Raw genomic sequence first — 22,683 nt, 5'->3', positions numbered from 1 at the left:
GGGGGAAGGGTAATCTTAAGAGATCAATCAATTGCACCTTAGTGTTAATGAGCTTATCAAACCCATTTTAATTTTTTTTTTTTGAGTAATGGGGACTGAGATCGGGGTCTGGAGGATGCCTGCTATGCAGTGTTCTCCCGCAGAAGTGCATCCCCATCACTTTTGTTCCTCAGAGGCAGGGTCTCACACACTTCAGGCTGTGGGTGAACTGTGCACCCACTGATGATCTTGATCCTAATCTTTCTGCCCACACCTATCAAATGTTGAGATCATAGGCATATACCACCATGTTTGGCTTCCAAGCCCTTTTTGTATCTTGTTTATTTAGAAACAGAGTCTCATTAAATTGTCCAGATTGACTTTGCACTCTGCTGCCCACACTGGCCTTGCAGCTCTCCTGCCTCAGGCTTATTGGTAGCTTGGAATACAGGCCTGTACCGCCAGGCCTACCTTCTATCAACAGCTAAGAAGGCAGGCTTTGCATGACCAGATGTGATGGCCCACAGTGGGCATGGTCAGTAGGTATTCGCTGTACCAAGAGTATAGCTAGAACGAGGTTCTAACTAGTTCAGCGAGAAGGTGGGAGTGGCAGGTTTACACTAGAGGATCTAGTCCTCGTGCAAGAACACAGGTTGGTGTCCTGCTTCCAAAGGTCATGCTATGGGAAAGTTTTTCCCTTTCCAACCACTCCACAGAAGCTGACAGCCTACCTGACCCTGCCTTTTCCTTCCTGCCAAGAGGGCACACTGGACCTCTGCCTCAGCTTGTTTCCTTCTTTTACTGTATCCCAACCACTGGGAGACTGGCAAACAGGAACTGGGAAGGACTGTTCTCATGACAGAGACCCACACAGTTCTGGGTCCTTCCTGCCCCAGCCTACAACTCCGACTGTGAAAACAGAGAAGGAAGGCTCTATCTAGAATGTGGAAACGCCCATAGAGAGGCCTGGCCCATTCTCCCCATTCTGGAGGAGGCTCAACTTTTGCACACAGGCCAGCAGCATCCTACCTCAGAACTGTATCTGGCCCTTCTAGGCAGAAGAGAAAAGTGTGCAGGAGGATATAAGCCTGCATGTGGAGACAGCACTGCCATGATACAATCAAAAGGATGGGGATCATGGCTTCCTGTTCCCGGTCTCAGGACATGTAAAGAGGCAGAGCAGACAGTGAGCAGCTCATTGCACAAGCTGTAGGCAGGGTCACAGAGGGTGGTAGGTCAGGGCAGGGGTCACCAGCCACCCTTCAGAGCCACCCCACCACCATATCAGCAGACTGTGGGAAAGGAGCCAATTTATGAAATTAAATAAAGTCCATGGAGGGAGTGAAAACTGCGGGCCAGGGCAACTCTACCCTGGCTGGGCCCAGCACAGCTGGGGCTCGGCTTCCCATACCCCACTTTTCCACCCTCCTGTGAGGGAGGCTTAAATAGGCCAGGCCCCAGCCTGGCCACCAGGAGTCAGAGAGCCTACGGGGGACAGAAGTCAGAGAAGTAGGGGTGCTGCAAGGCCTCCTCTGCTGAGATGCGCTGCACAGGGTTACACTTCAATAGGTTCTGCAGGTGGGAAGAAAGGCAGAGGCGCGCTCAGACCAGGACAGCCCACCATCTTTTTGTCCCTCTGGACAAGCACCACAATCCCCAGTTTCTAACCCTGGGCAGGCAAATGCCCCCATCTGCGTCTACCCCTAGGTGCCTACCTGCAACAGGTCTCTCCCTGTGGCATTGAGCTTGGGTACGACGTTCACCAAGGATGTTGTAGCTGGGTACATTGGGTAGGGCTGCAGAGGAGGGCCAGGCAGAGTCAGGCCAGAGATATGGAGCATAAGAGTTGGAAAACAAAAGGGTCCTCTAATGAACTAAGACCTCCCATAGCTAGTCACACCTTATAGTCTGGCAGCTTGGTCATGGCAGGCCATTGTTCTTCAGTCGGTGTCCCTAGCAGTGTGTCCATGTGGTCAAGGGTCACTTGTGGGGAGGGTTATACCTACACCTCAGGGAAGAGGGGGAGGATTCCTTACTCCCGCCTCCTCTTCTCTCATACCATCTTGCTCTATGCCTGAATCTAGCCTGAGATGGACCCCATTTTTATGGTGTTTACAGTGGACGAGGAAAATCAATCCCTGATGCTTGTGGTCCTAAAAATGAGAAACCAGTCATTTTCCTCCAAGAACCCCTACTCCTTTATCCTAAGGCTTACTGGAGCAACTTTCAACTGCCTCATCAGGTGTCCAACAGGCTACATCTCTCCACAGTGTGACCCCATGCAAGGACACTGTGGAGGGTAAGCAATGGTGACCTCTGACCCCTGCTCGGAGCTCCATGCTCACTCCCTTTCTACAATGAGGTGGAGGAGAGTGGGCTAAGGGCACTGGAAGGATATCGAAAGATCCTCTTCAGCTGGTCATCCACATCATTGCCAGGGAAGAGAGGCCGCCCCGCATTAGCCAGCTCTGAGAAGGAGACAGGGATAAAATAGAGCACATGAAGGACCCATCATTCTGCAGTGCCCCTGTGCCTTCCAGTCCCAGCCCCAAGAGCCCCTCTCCCCTCCCTCACAAAAGATCCTCCAGACCCTATTTGTTAACCCAGCTGGGAAAGCAAGTGCTTCTGCAGAACCCCAATGTGTCACCTGCAAAGATGCAGCCGGCTGACCACATGTCGATGGACGTGGAGTACAGCTTGGCCCCAAAGAGGACATCCGGTGGGCGGTACCACAGCGTGACCACCTGGAGAAGACCCCACCCACAGGGAGCCCCCTCCCACTTAGAGTGCTGGAAGGAGGTCCAGGAGGGCTCAGAGAGCAGAGGAAACAACACGGTATAGAGAAGCTACTGGGGGACTCCTTCCCTTCAACCTCACATACTACTTCCCAGGCTCACCTCAGCAGAGTAGCAGCGGACTGGGATACCAAAGGCTCGAGCCAGGCCAAAATCAGCCAATTTCAACTCCCCATTCTAAGGGGAGATAACACAAGGGGGACATGGAGAAGACTTTTAAATGGTTTAGGGCAGGCTCCAGCTTCCTTCTCCCCATCCCTGGCTCCGGTTTGTGTAAACTCACTCCCTGTTCCCAGAGCAATACCCTGTTTATGAGCAGGTTCTGGGGCTTCAGGTCCCTATGCAGCACGTTGCGGCTGTGACAGAATCCCAGGCCTTTCAGCAGCTGGAAGAGGAATGACTGGGGAGAGGCAGGGAAGAGGAAGTCAGATCCGCTGTGCCCTATAGCCCACATGACCTGCAGCAAATTGAGAAGTCCATCCAATTATTCTGGAATTGAGTGCATGTGTATATCTGGAGAGGCCAAAAGTAGGGTCACCTGGACCTGGAGTTACAGGTAGTTGTGAGCTACCCAATGTGAATACTGAGAAGAGAGTCCTCCGCAAGAGCAGCAAGTACTCTAACAACCGATCTCGCCTTTCAGCCTCTCATTTGGTTACTTTTATAAATCTGCTTCGCATGCACTGGGTAGAAGAGGTACAACATGGCCTGGCAGGTTAGTGGGCCTTCCTGCATCTCAGGTCCATGCTTGTCTCCCCTACACGGCTCCAATTTAGCACACACGCCATGACCATCAACACAGACACAAAGCTATAGTATGGAACCCGGGTCACGGCACTTGGTCTTGGGCCTAGAACAGTGACTGGTACAAAGCAAAACCTACAGCATATATTTGTTGTGTTAGCTTTCCCCTCTTAAGATTTAGTTTATTTTTAAATTATGTATGTATACGGGGTAGGGGTATGTACACATGAGTGTGGGTGCCCTTGGAGGCCAAAAGTGAGTACTGGATCCCCCTGGATCTGGAGTTACAGGTGGTTGTGAAGCCACCTAATGTGGGGGTTGGGAAAGGAACTCACATCATCTGCAAGAGTAACATATGCTAACTGCTGAGCCATCTCTCCAATCCCTTTCTGTTTTGTTTTTGCCTTGATGTTTGAGACAAGGTCCTGCTATGTAGCTCAAGCTAGTCTTGAGCTTGAGATCCTCCTGCCTCGGACTTCTGAGTGTTAAAGTTAGAAGTATGTGCCCCTCTGCAGGGCTGGTATTTGTTGAATCCATTTCAACAAATATTTCTCATGTGTCTCATCTCTCGAGTACAAATGACATCATTGAAGTCAGATACTGTGCAAGTCAAAGAATGTTCACCAAAACTAGTAGCCTTGGAGGACAGAACCAGGTTTTCTCTGGTACTCCAGGACTTCAACCTGTTACCCAAGGAGTGCTGATACTATAGGCACACCTGGGCTCTGTGAACCCCTGGCCACCCCCTGCCTCACCTTCACAATCTCAGGGTCCAGGTCACCATTGCAGCTGTCAAAATATTTTTTCAGGTCCTAAAGAGACGAGGGTGTGGAGAAGAGGACAGAGTTCAACCTTAGTCTGGGCTCCTATACCCTCCCATGATTACTAAGCCCCCCAGGCCCTCTTTCACCTGATCACAGAACTCAAAAACCAACGTCAGCTTCTTGTCACTATGCAGGACATCATGAAGCCTAGGGAGAATGAAAGGCTCAGCCAGATCCCCCAATAGGCCTCTAGCCGCCCAGTACCAGCCCAGTCTAATGAGGGCCTAGCTCCTCCAACAGACCTTACCTGACAATGTTTTTGTGCTTCAGTTCCTTGAGTAGACAGATCTCCCGGAGGGCTGAACTTGGCACACCCTACAATATGCAAGGGGACAGTAGTCATAGCCCACCCCAAATAGGCCTTATACCCATCCCCCCAGGCCTCAGTCCTACCTCATCGTCATCATCCAGCCTGACACGCTTCAGAGCCACAATCTCGTGGGTTTCCCGGTTTTTGGCCTTGAACACAGTTCCATAGGTGCCTAGGGGAAGGTCGGGGGTGAGGGAGAGGATTCTTCTCAACATCTTACTGTGTAAGGGCAAGTTTTCAGGTAAAGGCTGGGCATAGAGTAGTTTTGTGAGTGAGGATGCCAAGGCGAAGGTGTCTAAAAAAGCTCAAGGCTTCAGCTGCAGGGAGAATCTGCCATAAGCTCGGGGGTGGGGGGTGGGGTCGGGAAGTAGCGTGGAATCATCTAGGAGAGCAGTGAAGGCCTGCAAAAAAATGTTAAGGTTGGGGGTTCTGCAGTGAATTGAAGCAGGGGTTCCAGGTGAGGTTTGCATGTGATGCTGAGGCTAGGGCTGAGAAATGCAGGAAGTGCCGCGGCTAGGAAGACGGGTCCATAGAGACAGCTAACGCTAAGAGCAAGAGTTTGCCGCAGATGCTAACACAGGGAGAAGGGCTGGTATCTGCACAGAGTGTTGGATTCAGCGGCCAGATCTTTTGACCAGTGCTGAGATCGGACCCTGCAGGTATAGATAGCTGACGGTAAGGGAGCAGGGACTGCAAGCAGGGTCTTCAGAAAAGGACCTTGCAGGAACATCTCGTGGTTCCATTACCTTCCCCAATCTTCTCCAGTTTCTCGTATTTCTGCATCGCAGCGGCCGCGGGGACCCCTGCGGGCCCTGGGTTCTAAGACTCCCGGCCCCGGCGTTGCAGAGGAGGTGGTACCCACAGCTCCAGCCCCGCCCACCCGCTCCCCCACGCTCAGGCGTCTGGGACTTGTAGTTCCGAGATGGCCATGTTTCCCGAGAATGCCCGTGACGGAGGGCATGAGGACTACAAAGTCCAACAGGCTGCGCTCGGACTCTATGCAGCGATCAACTCCCGGGACTCGTTTCCACCGCAAAGACAAACCTTAAACTTCAACTCCCAGAAAGCATCGCGTGTCCGCTTTTCGGGCGTCTCCGCCAAGGCGCGGAGGTTCCCAGTGTGCCCCGCTCTTGTTATTATGCCTTTTCTGTGCTCACAGCCTTCCAGAAAAGGGTCGCTCCGGGACTACGCGTTCCAGAATACAGTGAGGGAGGGGGTGGGGTACTCCGCTTGAAGTTTGCGTTTGACGGCCTAGATCCCGGGCGCTGTTGGCCTGGCTCTGACCTGGTTGGGTGTATTGAGTCGCCAGCGACCTCCTGACAGCTTCAGCACTAGTTTCCACCTCTCCCTAGGCCACCTGGTGACCCCAGGACTGATTGGGGAATGACTCCTAGCGATGTCTTACTGCTGATGACCTCACAGGGACCAGCTGACCACAGGGCTGGGCAGCGAGACAGGTGTGCCCCGCTAGAGGCTGGATTTGAGTGGAGGGACACACGCCAGAGACCCCTCTTTCTGCTGGGCCCATTTTATCGTCTCGAAAGCCACCGGACTCTAGAGGCTCCACTTTGACATGCCGAGGCCAGCTGACTGGAGCCTGGGTGTCCCCCAGATCCCAGTCTTCAGAGCAGGCCCACTGGAGTCAGCCAGGGTGTGGTCCACGAGGACTGGCAGGTCAGTTACTCCCCTCAACAGACAAGACCACAGACAGATGCTACACTTGCAGCAAGCAGCCTTTACCTCACCCCATAAAGGAGCTGATTATAGATTTTCTTGCTCTGCTCTCTAATTGTCTCATGATTGCGTTCTTGAGGGCTGTGAACCGGGCGAAAACGGCCCCAAACAGCATTCCTCAGCGCCGGAACCAGAGTAACGCTAACCATTTGTTATTAACTTACTTAAATCTGAGTGCTTTTGCATAAACAATACTGTGAATCGCCCACGTGGCAGACTGAAGACGCATAAAGTGCATTCTTTATCTGAAATAATTGGTTTAGTTGAGAAAACAGGATGACACACTAAGGTCTTTGAAATAGAGATGTCGACTGTGAACAGGGTTCCATTCAGCGCGGAGGCAGTTCGAGCGAAAGCGAGTCCTCAACAAGTCGTTAGGTTTTTTATCAGTTCAGGGTCACGGTCACCTAACTCTAGCATCATTACCCCTCACATTCGTGTGCCATCCGTTCTCTCAAGCAGACACCAGGGCTTTCTTGAAGGCAGTGGGTTTGATTGGGCGGGAGCCCTGCTGAGCCTTAACGCCAGAGAATCTGTTGTTCAAGTCCCTGAGCCTCCATTTCCTGGCCCTCCCTCGATCCCCAACGTGAAACTGACTCCTTTCCTCCCAGAGGTAGTTTACTAGACCAAAAGAGGGCGTCCCCGGAGGTTTTGCGGGCGTGGTGGTGGTGGGGGGACAGCCGGGGTGCCGCGCCGGCGGTGTCGGGCTGTGCCTGGGAGCGCGCTCCCGCCGCGGAGTCTCAGAGGCCTCTCTCCACCACTCAGCTAGCTGCGCCGGGGCCGCGCACGGCGCTCTGCGGGGGGCGCGCACGCTGGAGGCTGGCCTGCCCGCGGCGCGGGGGAAAGTTGAGTTGGGAGAAGTTGGGAGCGGCGGGGGCGCGCCCCGGGGTGGGCACCGGGAAGTCGTCGGGAGCGCGCGAGGGTTCCGGAGGATCAGGGGAGACCCGGAGACCCCCGGGACACGAAATCCAGAGCTAGCGGGTAAGCAAATAGGTGGGGGAGGGGGAGGGCCGCGAAGGAGGGGGGGGGACTGGAGACTCGAGCGCCGAGGGAGTGGAAGTGGAGGAAAGGGCGGGGACTGGGGCGCAGGGAGCGAGGTCTTAGGGAGAGAGAAGGATGGGGAGGTGAGTGGGAGTACCTTTCCGAAACGAGATCCCGGGGTCCGCCTTTTAAGAGTTACCTAAAGCCAGGGTGCCGCGCCCCCTGTTACCAGGAGGGGGTAGTCTCAGAGAGTTGCTGCCTTCAGCTTGCTCTCTCACTCTAGGGCGGGTTCCAGACTACCCTTTTCCCCCGAAACTTGCCAGTTTGGGGGTTGCCCAGGATCTTAATCCCCCTGATCTCGCAATTGGAAAACGGAGCCCTGAAAGGGGGTTGGCGGGTCAGGTCAGGACAAGAGGTCAGACAGAAGGGGGAGCAACTGGGTGAGGATGGAAAAGAAGAGCCTGAAGTTTGATTTTTAGGGGGCTCCCTTCTCTGTTTAGGAAACTCCTTGCTGGGTGTGGAGGCAGTGCTGCCTCAAATCTGGGTCCACTTTATCAAACTCTCTCCGCCCCCACCAGCCCCACAGCCAAGAGCTGTGGAATGTACAAATTCACTTGGGGAATGGTTAATGCCCAAGTGGGGGTCCGGACTGCTAATCCCTTGGGCTTGGGGAGAGATGCTAATCCTTTGGGCCCGTCGGGGCTGGTCCGGGGAATGTGCCCCCACTAGGATTATCGGCACCGATGCTCTGGACAGAGGCTGCTTTGTATTCTACGACCGCGGGGGAGAGGTGGGGGCGCATGGGTAAAGGGAGGAGGGCTTGGTGGAGGAACACACTTGAGGGCGAAGCCTGGAGGTGGGAGTGAGCACCTGCAGGTGCTGAGGACAGATTCCCTATACCCCTCCTAGACCAGGTCCCCTCCCTGGCACCTCTCCCCCATACTGGCCGGCCCTGGCCGAAGGCCGTCTGAGGGGGGAGGTGGAAAGATCAGTCAGCTGAGTTGGAGTTCTTGCCAGGAATATGTAGCCCAGACTCCCCACCCTGGGCTGATCCCCCCAAGACCTCTATTTTTTGACCCTGTGCTAACTTGTCTCACTGCCAAGGTAGCCATAAGTCAGACAACCCCAACTTCCCAGCAGCACTTAAACAGCTTAGCTTTGCTACCTTTGGAGAGCCTTGGGTGGTGCCTTCACTAGGAATAGGTACCCCAGTGTGCACTGGCTGGGTTCCCTCCACCCCCTTCACAGAGCTCACACCCTATAGTCACTGTCAGGAGGGCTGCCCTGCCACTCAGATTTTCCTGGCCCAGGGCTAGGGAGGGGAGGAATAGAGACTGCCCCTCAGGATTCTTGTGCCCACCCCCTTGGCGATGTCACGTGCCCCTCCCCCATTATAAGCCCCACTGTCCAGTCCCTTCGTTTGTCCTTCGTCCTACTGAGTAAGTGGAGCTGCGCTGGGGAGCCTGTGTCTGTCCTATGCCTAGGCTGGTCGTGCTTCTGGTTGGCCTGCCCTGTGGGGGCACCACCTCCTTACTCGCAGGCCCTCTGCTCTCCCTTTTGGGTTTTCTCCAAAGTTCTTTCTGGTCCTCTTTTTTTTCTGTTTGGGAAGCCAGCCACCCTGGCCTCCACACCCCTCTTGCTCTGTGGGGTGTCTCACTCCCTACCACACCCCTTTCTGGTCTCAGGCTCACCTCCAGGAGCCCCTGGTTTCTGTTCCCGTCTGGCCCTTCACTCCTGATCCTTCTGTTCTTTACCATTCCCTCCCTCATCTCTTCTGCTTTCTTTCCAGGGCTGGGCCTTGACTCCTTCCTGCCTCATTTTTGTTGCCTCTTCCCTTTCTGCTTCTGTTCTCTCTACTGTCTTTGTGCCAGCCAACCAGCCCCTTATCTGCAGTGCAACTCTTTGGTCTTCTTTTCCTATACCTAACTCTCCTCTTTGTTCTTGCTACCTCTGAGAACTACTATGAGGTCCTTCATAGTCTAAAAGGATCTGGTATAGTTGGAGACACTAGAGTGGCAGACAGCTGAGGCTCCTCTACGTTCTTGAGCTGGACTGGGGATTGGTCTACTCTTCCCCGATGGTGACTAGCCCTTTTCCCTACTCAGGTTATGCCTCCTCCTTGTTGCCCTGAAAGCCGAAGCGACAGCGAAAAGGGCTAAGATTTGGCCATGAGCAGCGCCCCCAGGCGCCCCGCCTCGGGCGCAGATTCTTTGCACACGGTAAGCCCAGCCTGCAGGTGAGCTGGCCCAGGCTCCAGTGGGGTGTGGGTGGGGTGCAGAAACTACAAAAAAGAAGCTGTGTTGGATTGAGAGGCACTACCATCCATACCCAGACTTTGCTGAGAGCATGAGGATGCTGAAATGGGGAAGGGGAGGGACAGGTGGTCTCCATTTTTCTGAGGAGTTGGATAGAAGTTTGAGGGCCCTAGATCTTAAGCCCTGTTACCCTCTCTGACTGGGTATTAACTGTATAGGCCCCCACAAGAAGTTCTACACACCAAAGTTCTAGTCGGAGCTTGCCGGCAGTGACTGGCCCCGCCTCTGGCCCACGTGCCATCCAGGCCCGTCCTCCCCCCTTCCCCGATGTAGCCACTACCCCACATGGCCCTCTTTTGATTTTCCTAAGGAGTCTAATGATTAACTCTGGTGGCACAATCAGCCGCATTATATTGGTCACTTTAGCCCATCGGGGCACGTGACTGGGAAGGGACACTGGCTGGTGCCCTCCCCTTTCCAGGTTCACCCCTGCCGCCATGGACTTCCTCCTACAACCTCAGGTTTGAGGAGATGGCCCATTCCCCCACCCTACAAGCTCCTCAGGAGCTGGTGCCTCTCTTGCTCCCTGCCTGCTGCTCCCTCACTCACCAGCTTCCTCCTGCCCAGCTGCTTCTGGTGGAAATGGGGCAAGTGCTCGGGAGATTCTGCAAGGGCTGCAGAGAGATGGGCTGGGCAGGACCTCCTTTCTCCAGTCCCGCGTCCCTGCCTGCCCTGGATCTTTTTTTTTTCCTGTGTCCCCCCCCACCTCTACCCCTGCGTGTCTCCCCAAGACTGATCCTTCTCCCTGGCTCTTCCTTGCTGTAGCAGCTGGCACTGCCATGGAAGGGGTGGCATACCCTGGCCTTTGGAGGTCCTGACGCCCTTCAGGTCCCGAAGCTCTTGAGCAAATATTTGGTGGTGGCGCCTGGAGCTGAGACCTGCTGGGGGTGGGGTGGGTAGGGGGGCTGGACCAGTGCTGCTGGGCTTGCTGGGCCAAGCTGCTGGTCCTTTAGCCGGCCTGAGCTTTCCTGCAGTTCTGGCCTGCCCCGGCCCTGCTGTCAGCTGCTGCTCTCCCGCAGGATGACTCAGGTGGGGGGAGTGGGGGTGGGGTGAGGGGCGGGACTGGCTGGCTGGCTGTGAGGGGAGGATAGTGCCGCCTAGGTGGGCACGTGTGCTGCTGTGAAGGGGATGGGGGCTTTCTGGCCAAGCAGGAGCATACATTTCTGTCCAGGCAGGGTTAGGTTTGACTCAGAACTACTCTGAGGCAGTTAGTTTAGATGCCTTCAGAAGTTACTTTTAAAGCTCAGCCATCGTCCTCCAGCCAAAGGAATTTCTTCTGCCGCGGGAACAGGGAAGTTCACATTCAGCCTGGTTGCAGAAGGGCTAGACCAGGAGTTCTGTGTTTTCTAGTGTGGGCCTGCCCTGGATTCACTGGGCTGTTTTTAGGGGGGGTGAGCTGCTGGGAAGCTACGTCCCTGGCGTTGGAGGCCGCAGTTGCTGGAGATGTGGATTAGGTCCCTACATTGGAAGGATTAGGTTGATGGAGTCACTAGATCTCCAGCCTCTGGCAGATTAGGGCCTTTGGGACAATTCCCAGGGAATCCCGTCCTTCCTTCCTTCTCACAGCCAGAGCCTGAAAGCCTGAGCCCCGGAACACCTGGGTTTCCTGAGCAAGAAGAAGACGAACTTCGTACCCTAGGTGTAGAACGGTTCGAGGAGATCCTGCAGGAGGCTGGATCCCGAGGAGGAGAGGAGCCAGGCCGAAGCTATGGGGAGGAAGACTTTGAATGTGAGAGGGCAGCTGGGAAAGGGAGGCTGAGGGCTCAGCTTGCACTGTCCAACAGAGAATGGGCTGGGTCTTAGTGGGAGAGGCCAGGACTGGAAAGAGGGATGCTGTGCTTGCCTGCTGCTAAGTCCCTCCTCCCTGCAGACCACCGCCAGTCCTCCCACCATATCCACCATCCACTGTCCACCCATCTGCCTCCTGATGCCCGCCGCCGCAAGACTCCCCAGGGCCCAGGACGGAAACCTCGGAGGCGCCCTGGAGCCTCTCCCACTGGGGAGACCCCTACAATCGAGGAAGGGGAGGAAGATGAGGATGAAACCAGTGAAGCTGAAGGGTCCAGGGCTCCCCCACAGCAGCCATCCCCTGCCTCTACACCTTCTTCAGTGCAGGTAAGTGGTGCCTCGGCCCTGGGGGCTGTCAGCAGGGTCCTGCCCTTACTTTTCCCTGTGGGTTCCTCTTGTAGTTTTTTCTCCAAGAGGATGAAAGTGGAGAACGGAAGGCAGAGAGAACAAGCCCATCCCCCCCTACACAGATGCCCCACCAGGAGATAGCTTCCCGGCCCACCAAAGGGGCACAGACGGGGTAAGTAGACCGTACTCAGCAGTGTTCTAAGTAGGCACTCCCCTTGCTAGAGCAGGGAGGAGACATGAAAGAAAGCGGGAGTCCTGAACTAACCAGGCTAGGGTTTAGATTCCAGGCCCACCTCTCCCCAGCTACTTGGGGAGGTGAGAGCGTGACAGGACAGGGCTTACTGGCCTTGATAAGGATTATAGGGTGGTTTACCAGTCTCAGCTGCTCCCGTCCCCAGCACTGGCTTGAGCACTGGGCCAGTGATGGAGTACTTACTAGAACCCCCTCTTTCTTTTCGGGAGCTGCCAAGTGCACCCAGTTGGAAAACAGATGTTGCCACCTGAAGTGGCAGCAGAACATCCCTGCGTCCAATGACCGGGTGGGTGCAGGCAGAGTCAGTCCAGGCGCTTGGTAAGAGTGTGGGGGCATTAGCCAGAGAAGGCTTCCACGAGGAAATGACTTTGAGCAAAATCTTAAGGTTATGACTATCACAGACCTGTTGTTTCTGGGTACCAGGCAGCGTGATGTGCTATGGGAAATAAAGGACATGGTGTCCCTCTAGAGAGTGAGTGTATAGGCTCACTGGGTGCCAGGCTGGCAGGCGAACAGGTGGGAGGCGCAAGGAAATCCTGGCACTGAGGAAGGAAAGGAGAAGCAGGCAAGACCGTGGCATAGCGAGGTCGTGGGCTCAGTGGATGATAGGAGTAGGGGCAGGAACTGGTGCATCTGAAGGGCAAGGCTCAGCCCTCCATAAACATACTGCCAGGTTGGAAGGGCAGGGGAGTTAATATTGATAAATGCTAGGCTCTGAATGTTACTTTTCCAAAACCTCACCTTCTAAAACACTGAGGAATGCTGGCCTTTGCCCATGCTATGAGGAAGGTTTATATCTAGATGAGCCTTGGGGTGGCTGCGGCCACTGCACAACCCCGAAAGGCTAGAGCTGGGATTCAGATGCTGGCTGTCGGCTCTCAGAATCCTCAAGTCTTGTCACGTGCCCACCTTGCAAGAGTGGGGGTGAGAAGGGCTGAGGTAAGTGTGCTTCTCGGGCTCTTTGGACTCATGGCTGTTCTTTCTACAGAACCCTGGTGGAGGAGATGGTAGCGGTGGCCAGTGGCACAGCTGGAGGTGATGATGGAGGTGCTGCAGGACGTCCCCTGACCAAAGCCCAGCCTGGACATCGAAGTTACAACCTTCAGGAGAGAAGACGAATTGGCAGTATGACAGGGGTGGAGCAGGCATTACTGCCCAGGGTCCCTACTGATGAGAGTGAGGCCCAGACACTGGCCACAGCTGACCTTGACCTCATGAAAAGTGAGTGCTTGCTGGGGCCTATAATCAATCTCATTGTTGGTGGGACAAAGGGTAAGAAAAGGAGGAAACTGATCCTGGTCCTCTCTGCACCCCCAGGTCACCGGTTTGAGGATGTTCCTGGGGTACGGCGACACTTGGTGAGGAAGAATGCCAAAGGTTCTACACAAGCTGCCCGGGAAGGTCGAGAGCCTGGCCCCACACCTCGGGCACGACCACGGGCCCCCCATAAGCCCCATGAGGTACATCTATCTATATCATGTCTTCTATCACCTCCCCTTCTACCAGGCAGACCGATGGTGGTGCCCCAGAGCTGCCTCTGTAATAGGGAAGCTGCCCACTGCGTCCTTAGGGCAGTATGGGCTCATGTAGAGTACTGTGTTCCGTGAGGTGAGCCTTCAGCGAGGTGAGCCTTCCCTGAGGTGTGTATCCCGGCCATCTGCTGACAGGCTGCAGTAAGTGGTCTGCAAGAGAGAACACGGAACCCTCAGGCTGCCTGCATGTAGTGCTTCATTGTCAATGCCCATCTTCCCTGCTCAGCTGAGCCTTCCACCAGCTGGTGAAGGAGAAATAGTACGGGTGGTATCAGCCATAAACCAGGTCTGTTCCTTGCCCAAGGTCACTTAGTTATTTAGGGACCCTGCCCATCTCAGACTGCAGGGTTCTGAACTTTGACATAGTGTGGTTTCCTTTTTAAATGTTTTTATTGAGGTATAATAGCACTGTAATGTAAATCACACCTGTGCCAAGTGTCCAGTCCAGGGACACATTACACCCACAACACCCAGATGGCCACTGCCCAGCTAGGGACGGTTCCCACCCTCAGCAAATCCTTTCCTGCTACCACCCTGGCAGTGTCCTATAGATGACCGTGCCCTGTTGTTTTGTAGTCTAGACTGGCTTAGAATTTGCTATGGAACCCAGGCTGGCCTCCACCACAAGGCAGTTCTGCCTCAGCCCTCTCTGCCCCAGTGTCCTGAGGGCTGGGAGTACGGAAATAATCCACCGCTCGTTGCTGTTAGTCTTGTCAGGCTTATGTCGGTCTCCAGAAGCCCATGGCTTCCTTGCATGGTGACTCCACTTGTCTCCGTGAATCCTCTTCACAGTATATATTTTACAGATGAGGGAAACCCATGTCTGGTTAGTAAGTCACACGTGCCCATGTACCATCCACCATGGCCCTAGGTCATGTATGCTTCTGGTGCTGCTTTTCCTGAGGTGGATTCTAGCAGCCTCTGGCTATGTTCCCTGCAGCATTTTCTCGTCTCACCCCAAGGTGTTTGTGGAGCTGAATGAGTTGCTGTTGGACAAAAACCAGGAGCCTCAGTGGCGGGAGACAGCCCGCTGGATAAAATTTGAGGAGGATGTGGAGGAGGAGACCGAGCGCTGGGGGAAGCCTCATGTGGCCTCACTGTCCTTCCGAAGCCTCCTGGAGCTCCGCAGAACACTGGCCCACGGTACACCTCCATTTACCTGCTGTATGAACCCTCTGTATGATCTCCATAACCGAAGCTAAAAATGACTTGAAAGCATTTGGATGAGAAACATCTGACATTCCTGACGCGCCTTCTATAGCACGTTTTGTTTTAGGCCCTCAAGTAGCCCAGTCTAGCCTTGAACTCACTATTTAGCTGGTGCCGGCCTTGAACTCCTTATCCTTCTGCCCCTACCTCCTGAGTGCTGGAATTACTGGCATGTGTTACCACACCCAGCTTCCTTCTTAACATCTTAGAGGATCTGGGAATATTACCTAACCTGTAGGGCTGTCTGTGAACGTCACTAAATACCCAGAGGCTCAGGACTCCAGTGGACTTGCTTCCTCCTTCCTGTTGGGTAATCACTCCCAGTTGTTCTTTCAAAGGCTGTTTCTAAGCAGCTGAGGACAGAGAACTCTGCTCTTGGAATTGTTTCCAAAAGAAGAGCAAACACGCTGCAAGTGAAGTTTCTAGGCTTTGGGTAAAACGCCAGAGGGAGAGCTTTATCGCTTAGGGTGTTTTGGCTGCTCGGAGCAGTTGAGTCCGTTTATTCCTTAGTTCTTTGTTCTGGAAAGTTGACCTTGCCAGATAAGTGGCCTGGCAGCTTTTGAAAGGAGTTCCATTTCTACACGTTTTTGGGGTACGAGCAAGCACCCACTGGGCTTGCAGAAGTGAAGGGGGAAGTCTGGAAACTTTCAGTTGACCCCAGGGTTGCCATGTGGACAAGGCCACAGTCTGGCTGGAATATGAGGGAGATCCAGGACCCCAGGAGCGTCATGGGGAGGCAGCACCATGAATTTCTTACAGCGAAGACGATGTAGCTGTAGTGGGTGCCCCGTGTAACCTCAGCTGGGTGCTCCTGGGATAAGGCATCGGATAACTAAATCTTGGTAGTTTTTATCAACCTCATACAGTATTCCTGAGAGGGGAGAAGGAGGGAGACAAATAGGTGAGAAAGGCAAAGTGGTAGAAGCTTTAGGAACAGAGCTGGTACTCAAGCCCAGACCTTTGGCTGCGCCCACCTGTTCCCACTCTCCCTCCTGTCTGCTCCCCGCTGCTGTTACTGGTTCTCTCCCTACCACCTATCGCAGGAGCTGTGCTCTTGGACCTGGATCAGCAGACCCTGCCTGGGGTGGCCCATCAGGTGGTAGAACAGATGGTCATCTCTGACCAGATCAAGGCAGAGGATAGAGCCAATGTGCTACGCGCCCTTCTGCTGAAACACAGGTATGGCGTCAGGGTAGGAAGACCCCCACACATTCTGCCTCCCTGGCCCTAGCCCCACTGTTGTCTTTCCTGACCCTCACTGTCCTCTGTCCCATCAGCCACCCAAGTGACGAGAAAGAGTTCTCCTTTCCCCGAAACATCTCAGCGGGTTCTCTAGGCTCTCTGCTGGGGCATCACCATGCCCAGGGGACCGAGAGTGATCCTCACGTCACGGAGCCGCTCATCGGTGGTGTTCCTGAGACCCGACTGGAGGTGGATAGAGAGGTGAAGGGGAATGAACCCTATCTAAGGGCTGGCAGTAGGATATGAGCAATGTGGAGATGCAGCTGGAACATGTGGGAGGTGCTGCCTAGACTGAGTTCTGTTCTCTTCCTCCCTTCCCAACCCCTAGCGTGAGCTTCCACCCCCAGCCCCACCTGCAGGCATTACCCGCTCCAAGTCCAAGCATGAGCTGAAGCTGCTGGAGAAGATCCCCGAGAATGCTGAGGCTACCGTAGTCCTTGTGGGTATGTGGGGGAGATAGGGAATAGTAGAGGCTGGGCTTCAGGGCCATCCAAGACTTAGAGACCAGAGGGTTCCTGTCAACTGCTCTTGTCCATGGTGACTCCATATATCCCTAGGCTGTGTGGAGTTCCTTTCTCGCCCCACCATGGCCTTTGTGCGTTTGCGGGAAGCTGTGGAACTGGATGCAGTTCTGGAGGTGCCTGTACCCGTGCGTTTCCTCTTCCTGCTTCTGGGCCCCAGCAGTGCCAACATGGACTACCATGAGATTGGCCGCTCCATCTCCACCCTCATGTCTGACAAGGTCAGCTTCTTCTCCATCTGATCCTATGCATCCTGCCTCAGCCACTAACCTTGTGCAGCCCCAGTTCCCAGTCTGGCCCCCTGCTAGTATACTCCCTGATTCCTATCTGCTTGAGCAGCAATTCCACGAGGCAGCCTACCTGGCAGATGAACGGGACGACTTGCTGACTGCTATCAATGCCTTCCTGGACTGCAGTGTGGTGCTACCACCCTCAGAAGTGCAGGGCGAGGAGCTGCTGCGTTCTGTTGCCCATTTCCAACGCCAGATGCTAAAGAAGCGAGAGGAGCAGGGCCGCCTGTTACCCCCTGGGGTTGGGCTAGAACCCAAGTCTGCCCAAGATAAGGGTACGCCCATGTAGGCCTGGGCCAGGAGCTGCTGCCTTAAAGAGGGAGCCTGAGGGCAATAGAGGGCTTGTAGGGGCCTGGCAAAGGAGGCCGACTGTGTTGCTCCTGGCGCCAATGTGGTCTGTGTTCACAGAGGAGGGCCTGATGGGGTGGTTGGGAGGGAGGGCTCCACAGGCACCCTGACGGAGGCCTGGGTTGCAGCGCTCCTGCAGATGGTAGAGGTGGCAGGTGCAGCTGAAGATGATCCCCTTCGGAGGACGGGCCGGCCCTTTGGGGGGCTGATCCGTGACGTGCGGCGCCGATACCCCCACTACCTGAGTGACTTCCGCGATGCACTTGACCCTCAGTGCCTGGCTGCTGTGATCTTTATTTACTTTGCCGCCCTGTCTCCTGCCATCACTTTTGGGGGCCTACTGGGTAAGGAGAGGCTTTAGTGGAGATGGCAGGTGGGCATAAGGCTTGGCCACCAGGTACTGAGCTTGTTCCTTTTCCACTCCAGGAGAGAAGACACAGGACCTGATAGGAGTATCAGAGCTGATCATGTCCACAGCACTCCAAGGTGTGATCTTCTGCCTGCTTGGGGCTCAACCACTGCTGGTGATTGGCTTCTCTGGGCCTCTGCTAGTGTTTGAGGAAGCCTTCTTCTCGGTAAGAGCTCCTTCTGTCTCACTTCACTGCCCTTCCTGGACACAGTTCCTGTCACCCTAAGGGCTCCCCACCTTTCCTGCTCAGTTCTGCAGCAGCAATCAGTTGGAGTACTTGGTGGGCCGAGTGTGGATTGGCTTCTGGCTGGTGTTCCTGGCCCTGCTCATGGTGGCTCTGGAGGGGAGCTTCCTGGTCCGCTTTGTCTCCCGATTCACCCAGGAGATCTTCGCCTTCCTCATCTCCCTCATCTTCATCTATGAGACCTTCTACAAGCTAATCAAGGTGGGTGTGTGTAGGGTACAAAGGAGCCTGGGGCATACTGTTTTGTCTTTAGAAAAATGTTTTAATTCAGTTTTCTTTGTTCTGTGTGTGTGCATGCACGCATGTGTCCATGTGTCACAGTGCCCATGCGGAGGGGGTCAGGGTTGCACACAGGAGTCGCTTCGCTTCTTTGACCTTTTGATGGAGCTCAGATTGTCAGGCTTGGCATCAAGTACCGTCACCCACTGAGTCCTGTTGCTTCCTTCCTTGCTCTCTTCACTTTATTGTGTTTTTCTGTCTCATATCTTGGTTTTTTCTTCGGGACTACAGGCCAGGCTAATTCTGGCATCGTCTTTTCGAAGCACAAAGTAACATGAAATCAAGAAAGGGCTAGAAGAGCTGGGAAAGCAGGAAGGTCGCTGGGAGTGTGGCAGAGTTGAACTCCAGCGCCACAGTCTGTGCTCCCCCACTCCACCCCTATCCTCCCATGGCCTCCTTGTCATCAGCAAACAACATCAGATTAGTATTTCAAAAACTCATATTTTTCATAGCAAGGATAACATGCACTTTCATTAGAATCCAGGAATGGAAAAATGAGGGCCCAAAGGTGACACACAGTCTGGACATCTAACACACAAATCGCAGAAGTTACTATCCTTGATCTTCCGTGCTCATGGCTCCTCCTCTTCCCTTAGCCCCTGGAGCCCAGCTTTGGCTCTGGCTCTCTCCCATTCCCCGTGACCTTTCTGCCCCCTCTCCACCCCATGTAGCCTTACACTTACACCAGACTCTCTAGTCTCAACTAAATCTTTTTCTTTTACTTCAGTTTCAGTTTCAAATTCTTTATTATACGTCATGCTTGCTCAACATGAGCTGAAACAGTTGATTTTCAAAGTCTCTGAATATTTTGCAGATTTATACATGCAGGTGACTATGAAAATATTTGGCATTTTTAAGAACCTGAAACCCTGAACAGGCACTTACACGAAGAGAACATTGCCACCCACAGATACAGACATTTAAAAAGCTGTTCAGGACATGACCGTGCAACCTTTGACCAGTGAAGAAGTGGGTTCCTGATCACTCTCTCTGAAGGCTGTAATAGGGGCTAGGGTTTTAATTCAGGGGTAAAGTGTTTGCCAAGCACATGCAAGGCCCTGTGTTTGGTCCTCAGCTCCAAAACAAATTAAAAAGTTTAAAAACCGGAGTCTAAATGCCATAATAGTAAAATGAATCTAAAGAAATGTAATTTGGGTTTTTGGAATTCATAAAGTTAACTGACAAAACTGTTACTGAGATATATTAAAAAAAATATTGGGGCTGGGTACAGTGGCACACACGTTTGAGCCCAGCATTCTAGATGCAGAAGCAGAGGCTGTTAGATCTCTGAGTTTGAGGCCCGTCTGGTCTACATAGTGAGACCCTATGTCAAAAAGGAAAAAATAAATATTTGTGGAGAGCCAACAAGATGACCCAGTGGGTGAAGTTAACGGCCATCAAGTCTGGTGACTTGAGTTTGATTCTTGGGACCCACCTAATGGGTAGAAGAGAACTGACTCCAGAAAGTCATACTGATCTCCACATGGGTGCTATGAGTGGCACATGCATGCCCACATACATACATCATACACACACACACACACATACATACATACATACACACATATACACACACACATACATACATCACACACACACACACATTAAATAAATGTAAAGAAATAATATTTGTGCAAAATGAACTAAGTTAAGTGAAAATTTCCACACATACATCTCATACTTTGTATGTTTGTGGTCAGACCCTGTACCTGTGAATTTGTGACTGTAACCTTTCTTTGAGACACTGAATGAATGATAAAGTGTTAACTTAAACTGGATTAGCCGGGCAGTGGTGGCACACGCCTTTAATCCCAGCACTTGGAAGGCAGAGGCAGGCAGATCTCTGTGTGTTCGAGGCCAGCTTAGTAGTCTACAGAGTGAGTTTTAGGACAGGCTCCAAGGCTACAGAGGAACTCTGTCTTGAAAAAAAGAGAAAAAAAAATAAACTGGATTGAGTTTTTGAATATATGGAACATTTTAGTACAGCATACCATCCTTGCACAGGGCCATTCTGATCTTTTCTGTACCTAGTTTTAGTATCTGTGCTACTGAAGCAAGCACTAAGTAATTTTCTTAACCTGGTAAGACAAGCTTCTAAAAGGCAGGTTGGCCTTTGCCAAACTCCTCTACCTCGCCAACATCTACCCTGACCCCAGTTCAGCCCATGGTCCTTTGTGGCTCCTCCCCAGATCTTCCAGGAACACCCTCTCCATGGCTGCTCAGTCTCCAACGACTCAGAGGCAGACAGCAGTAGTGGCAATATGACTTGGGCAGCAACCATGCTGGTGCCAGACAATGGCAGCACAGCCATGCAGTCTGGACCAGAGAAGCCCCGGGGCCAGCCCAACACGGCCTTGCTATCGCTGGTGCTGATGGCTGGCACCTTCTTCATCGCCTTCTTCCTTCGCAAATTCAAGAACAGCCGGTTCTTCCCTGGCCGGGTATGTAGGATTGCAGACTGGAGGAGCTGAGGACAGGAAGGGGATAACTTGGAAGTATGGGGGAGTTGCATGGGATAGGAGGCCTCTGAGCATGGTGCTTGCCCTCTTAGATCCGGCGGGTAATTGGGGACTTCGGGGTGCCCATCGCGATCCTCATCATGGTGCTTGTGGATTACAGTATTGAGGACACCTACACCCAGGTGAGGCATTGCACATAGCAGCAAGATGCTACTGGGCTGTTTCTACCACCTTGGGTTCTGATGCTCCACTGAGTACCCTCTGTAACAGCACACTCCCTCTGCCTTGCAGAAGCTGAGTGTGCCTAGTGGATTCTCCGTGACAGCCCCAGAAAAGCGGGGCTGGGTCATCAACCCTCTTGGAGAAAAGAGCCCCTTTCCCGTGTGGATGATGGTGGCCAGCCTGCTGCCTGCTGTCCTGGTGTTCATCCTTATCTTCATGGAGACACAGATCACCACGTGAGCCATCCTAGCTAAGGGACCAGAGTCCTCAGCCAGGCTCAGGGATACAGTATAGGATCTATCACCATGGGGCAAGGACCTCAGGGGACCCTGGATGCCAGCTAACCAGCTTCTTTTGCAGGCAACAGAAACATCATTGATGTTACCTGAGGTGGGACAGGGCACACACATTGCAAGCTAGCCTAGCAGGGCTTAGAGGAATTCTGTAAGATACAAGCTAAGGACACAAGTTCAGTTCTATGATGGAGTTCCAGTGGGATGAACAGAGTCCACCAGAACCAGTTGGGACCTGCTGGAATGATATGATCTCCCATGCTGAGGGTACCCTGGGGTTCACAGTGCCTCTCCTCCCCCAGGCTGATCATCTCCAAGAAAGAGCGGATGCTGCAGAAGGGCTCTGGTTTCCACCTGGACCTGCTGCTCATTGTAGCCATGGGTGGCATCTGTGCCCTCTTTGGCCTTCCTTGGTTGGCTGCTGCCACAGTCCGCTCTGTCACTCATGCCAATGCACTCACTGTCATGAGTAAGGCTGTGGCACCTGGAGACAAACCCAAGATTCAGGAGGTTAAGGAACAGCGGGTGACAGGGCTGCTGGTGGCCCTGCTTGTAGGTATGCTGCCCTTACTCTGAACCTCACCTTTCCTGTAGGTCCCCAGCTTCACTGGAGGGAACCAACTGTTTCTTCCCCTTTCCCAGGCCTCTCCATGGTCATTGGGGACCTACTACGACAGATCCCCCTGGCTGTACTCTTTGGCATTTTCTTATACATGGGAGTTACTTCCCTTAATGGGATCCAATTCTATGAGCGGTTGCACCTGCTACTCATGCCACCCAAACACCACCCAGATGTTACCTACGTCAAGAAGGTAAGTTCCTGTACTCAAGTGGTGCAGAACCTCACCTCAGCCAGACTGTTTGTCTGTACATAGTAGCTCTAGAAATCCCTGTGGTAGTTCATCTCCCAGGGGAGAGGAAGGAGGGTCCTGGTCCTTGTGGCTGGCTGGGATATATGTCTAGGTTCGCCTCCTCTCTGCCCCCAGGTTCGGACCATGCGGATGCACCTGTTCACTGCCTTGCAGTTGCTGTGCCTGGCCCTGCTCTGGGCAGTCATGTCCACAGCCGCCTCCCTGGCCTTCCCCTTCATCCTCATCCTCACAGTGCCACTGCGCATGGTGGTACTTACCCGCATCTTCACCGAGCGAGAAATGAAATGTGTAAGCACCCCTTCCCCCCTCTCTCTCCTCCACTCCTCTCTTCTGTGGTTCTATAAAGGTCAACACTTCCATTCCTCTCACAGCTGGATGCTAATGAGGCAGAGCCAGTGTTTGACGAGCGTGAAGGTGTGGATGAGTACAACGAGATGCCCATGCCTGTGTAGCTGCTGTCCAGAGCATAGCAGAGGGACTAATGGGTAGGGGACAGGGGTTGGGGGCTGGGGCTCCCCTCCTACCCTTCCACATTTTTATTTAAGTGAATAATTTAAAGCCCCCTTCTCCCCACCCTGCAGTAAAGTGCTTCAACCCCAACCCTAGGCCTGGTCTTCTGTCTTTGTTAGTCGAGGTCATGAACAGAAAGAGATGCGGCCCAGCTCTGTTCCTTGGTCCAGAAATGAGACTCA

General features: G+C 53.6%; 2 protein-coding genes across 5 annotated transcripts; one reads left to right on the top strand and one right to left on the bottom strand.

Moving 5' to 3' along the window:
- Window positions 1-44: 44 nt before the first annotated feature.
- Window positions 45-5,529, bottom strand: Cdk5 (cyclin dependent kinase 5). The gene is made up of 12 exons (XM_075955822.1): window positions 5,399-5,529; window positions 4,736-4,824; window positions 4,590-4,657; window positions 4,429-4,489; window positions 4,274-4,330; window positions 3,079-3,174; window positions 2,877-2,951; window positions 2,627-2,723; window positions 2,378-2,447; window positions 1,880-1,940; window positions 1,695-1,775; window positions 45-1,551 (listed from the first exon to the last, which is right to left on the bottom strand). The coding sequence occupies exons 1-12, from the start codon at window positions 5,433-5,435 to the stop codon at window positions 1,465-1,467; spliced, it is 879 nt and encodes a 292-aa protein (XP_075811937.1). The 5' UTR covers window positions 5,436-5,529; the 3' UTR covers window positions 45-1,464.
- A 202-nt stretch (window positions 5,530-5,731) lies between these two features.
- Window positions 5,732-22,591, top strand: Slc4a2 (solute carrier family 4 member 2). Of its 4 annotated transcripts, none has more exons than XM_075955811.1 (23): window positions 5,732-6,326; window positions 9,473-9,586; window positions 11,249-11,411; window positions 11,553-11,797; window positions 11,872-11,990; window positions 13,060-13,292; window positions 13,389-13,531; window positions 14,566-14,746; window positions 15,856-15,991; window positions 16,090-16,255; window positions 16,383-16,497; window positions 16,612-16,796; window positions 16,915-17,140; window positions 17,342-17,557; window positions 17,640-17,788; window positions 17,873-18,067; window positions 20,335-20,586; window positions 20,697-20,786; window positions 20,896-21,062; window positions 21,422-21,675; window positions 21,762-21,931; window positions 22,106-22,279; window positions 22,363-22,591. In XM_075955811.1, the coding sequence occupies exons 2-23, from the start codon at window positions 9,536-9,538 to the stop codon at window positions 22,441-22,443; spliced, it is 3,711 nt and encodes a 1,236-aa protein (XP_075811926.1). In that variant the 5' UTR covers window positions 5,732-6,326; window positions 9,473-9,535; the 3' UTR covers window positions 22,444-22,591. The 4 variants fall into 4 exon arrangements, with proteins under 4 accessions (XP_075811926.1, XP_075811925.1, XP_075811927.1 ...); XM_075955810.1 differs by lacking the exon at window positions 5,732-6,326 and adding an exon at window positions 7,185-7,367; XM_075955812.1 differs by lacking the exons at window positions 5,732-6,326; window positions 9,473-9,586 and adding an exon at window positions 9,968-10,143.
- Window positions 22,592-22,683: the final 92 nt, after the last annotated feature.

The sequence above is a fragment of the Microtus pennsylvanicus genome, chromosome 21 (assembly GCF_037038515.1).
Source record: "Microtus pennsylvanicus isolate mMicPen1 chromosome 21, mMicPen1.hap1, whole genome shotgun sequence".
NCBI classification, from domain to species: Eukaryota; Metazoa; Chordata; class Mammalia; order Rodentia; family Cricetidae; genus Microtus; species Microtus pennsylvanicus.
Note: the sequence above shows the minus strand (reverse complement) of the source record. Positions and strands in the feature narration are given on the sequence as shown.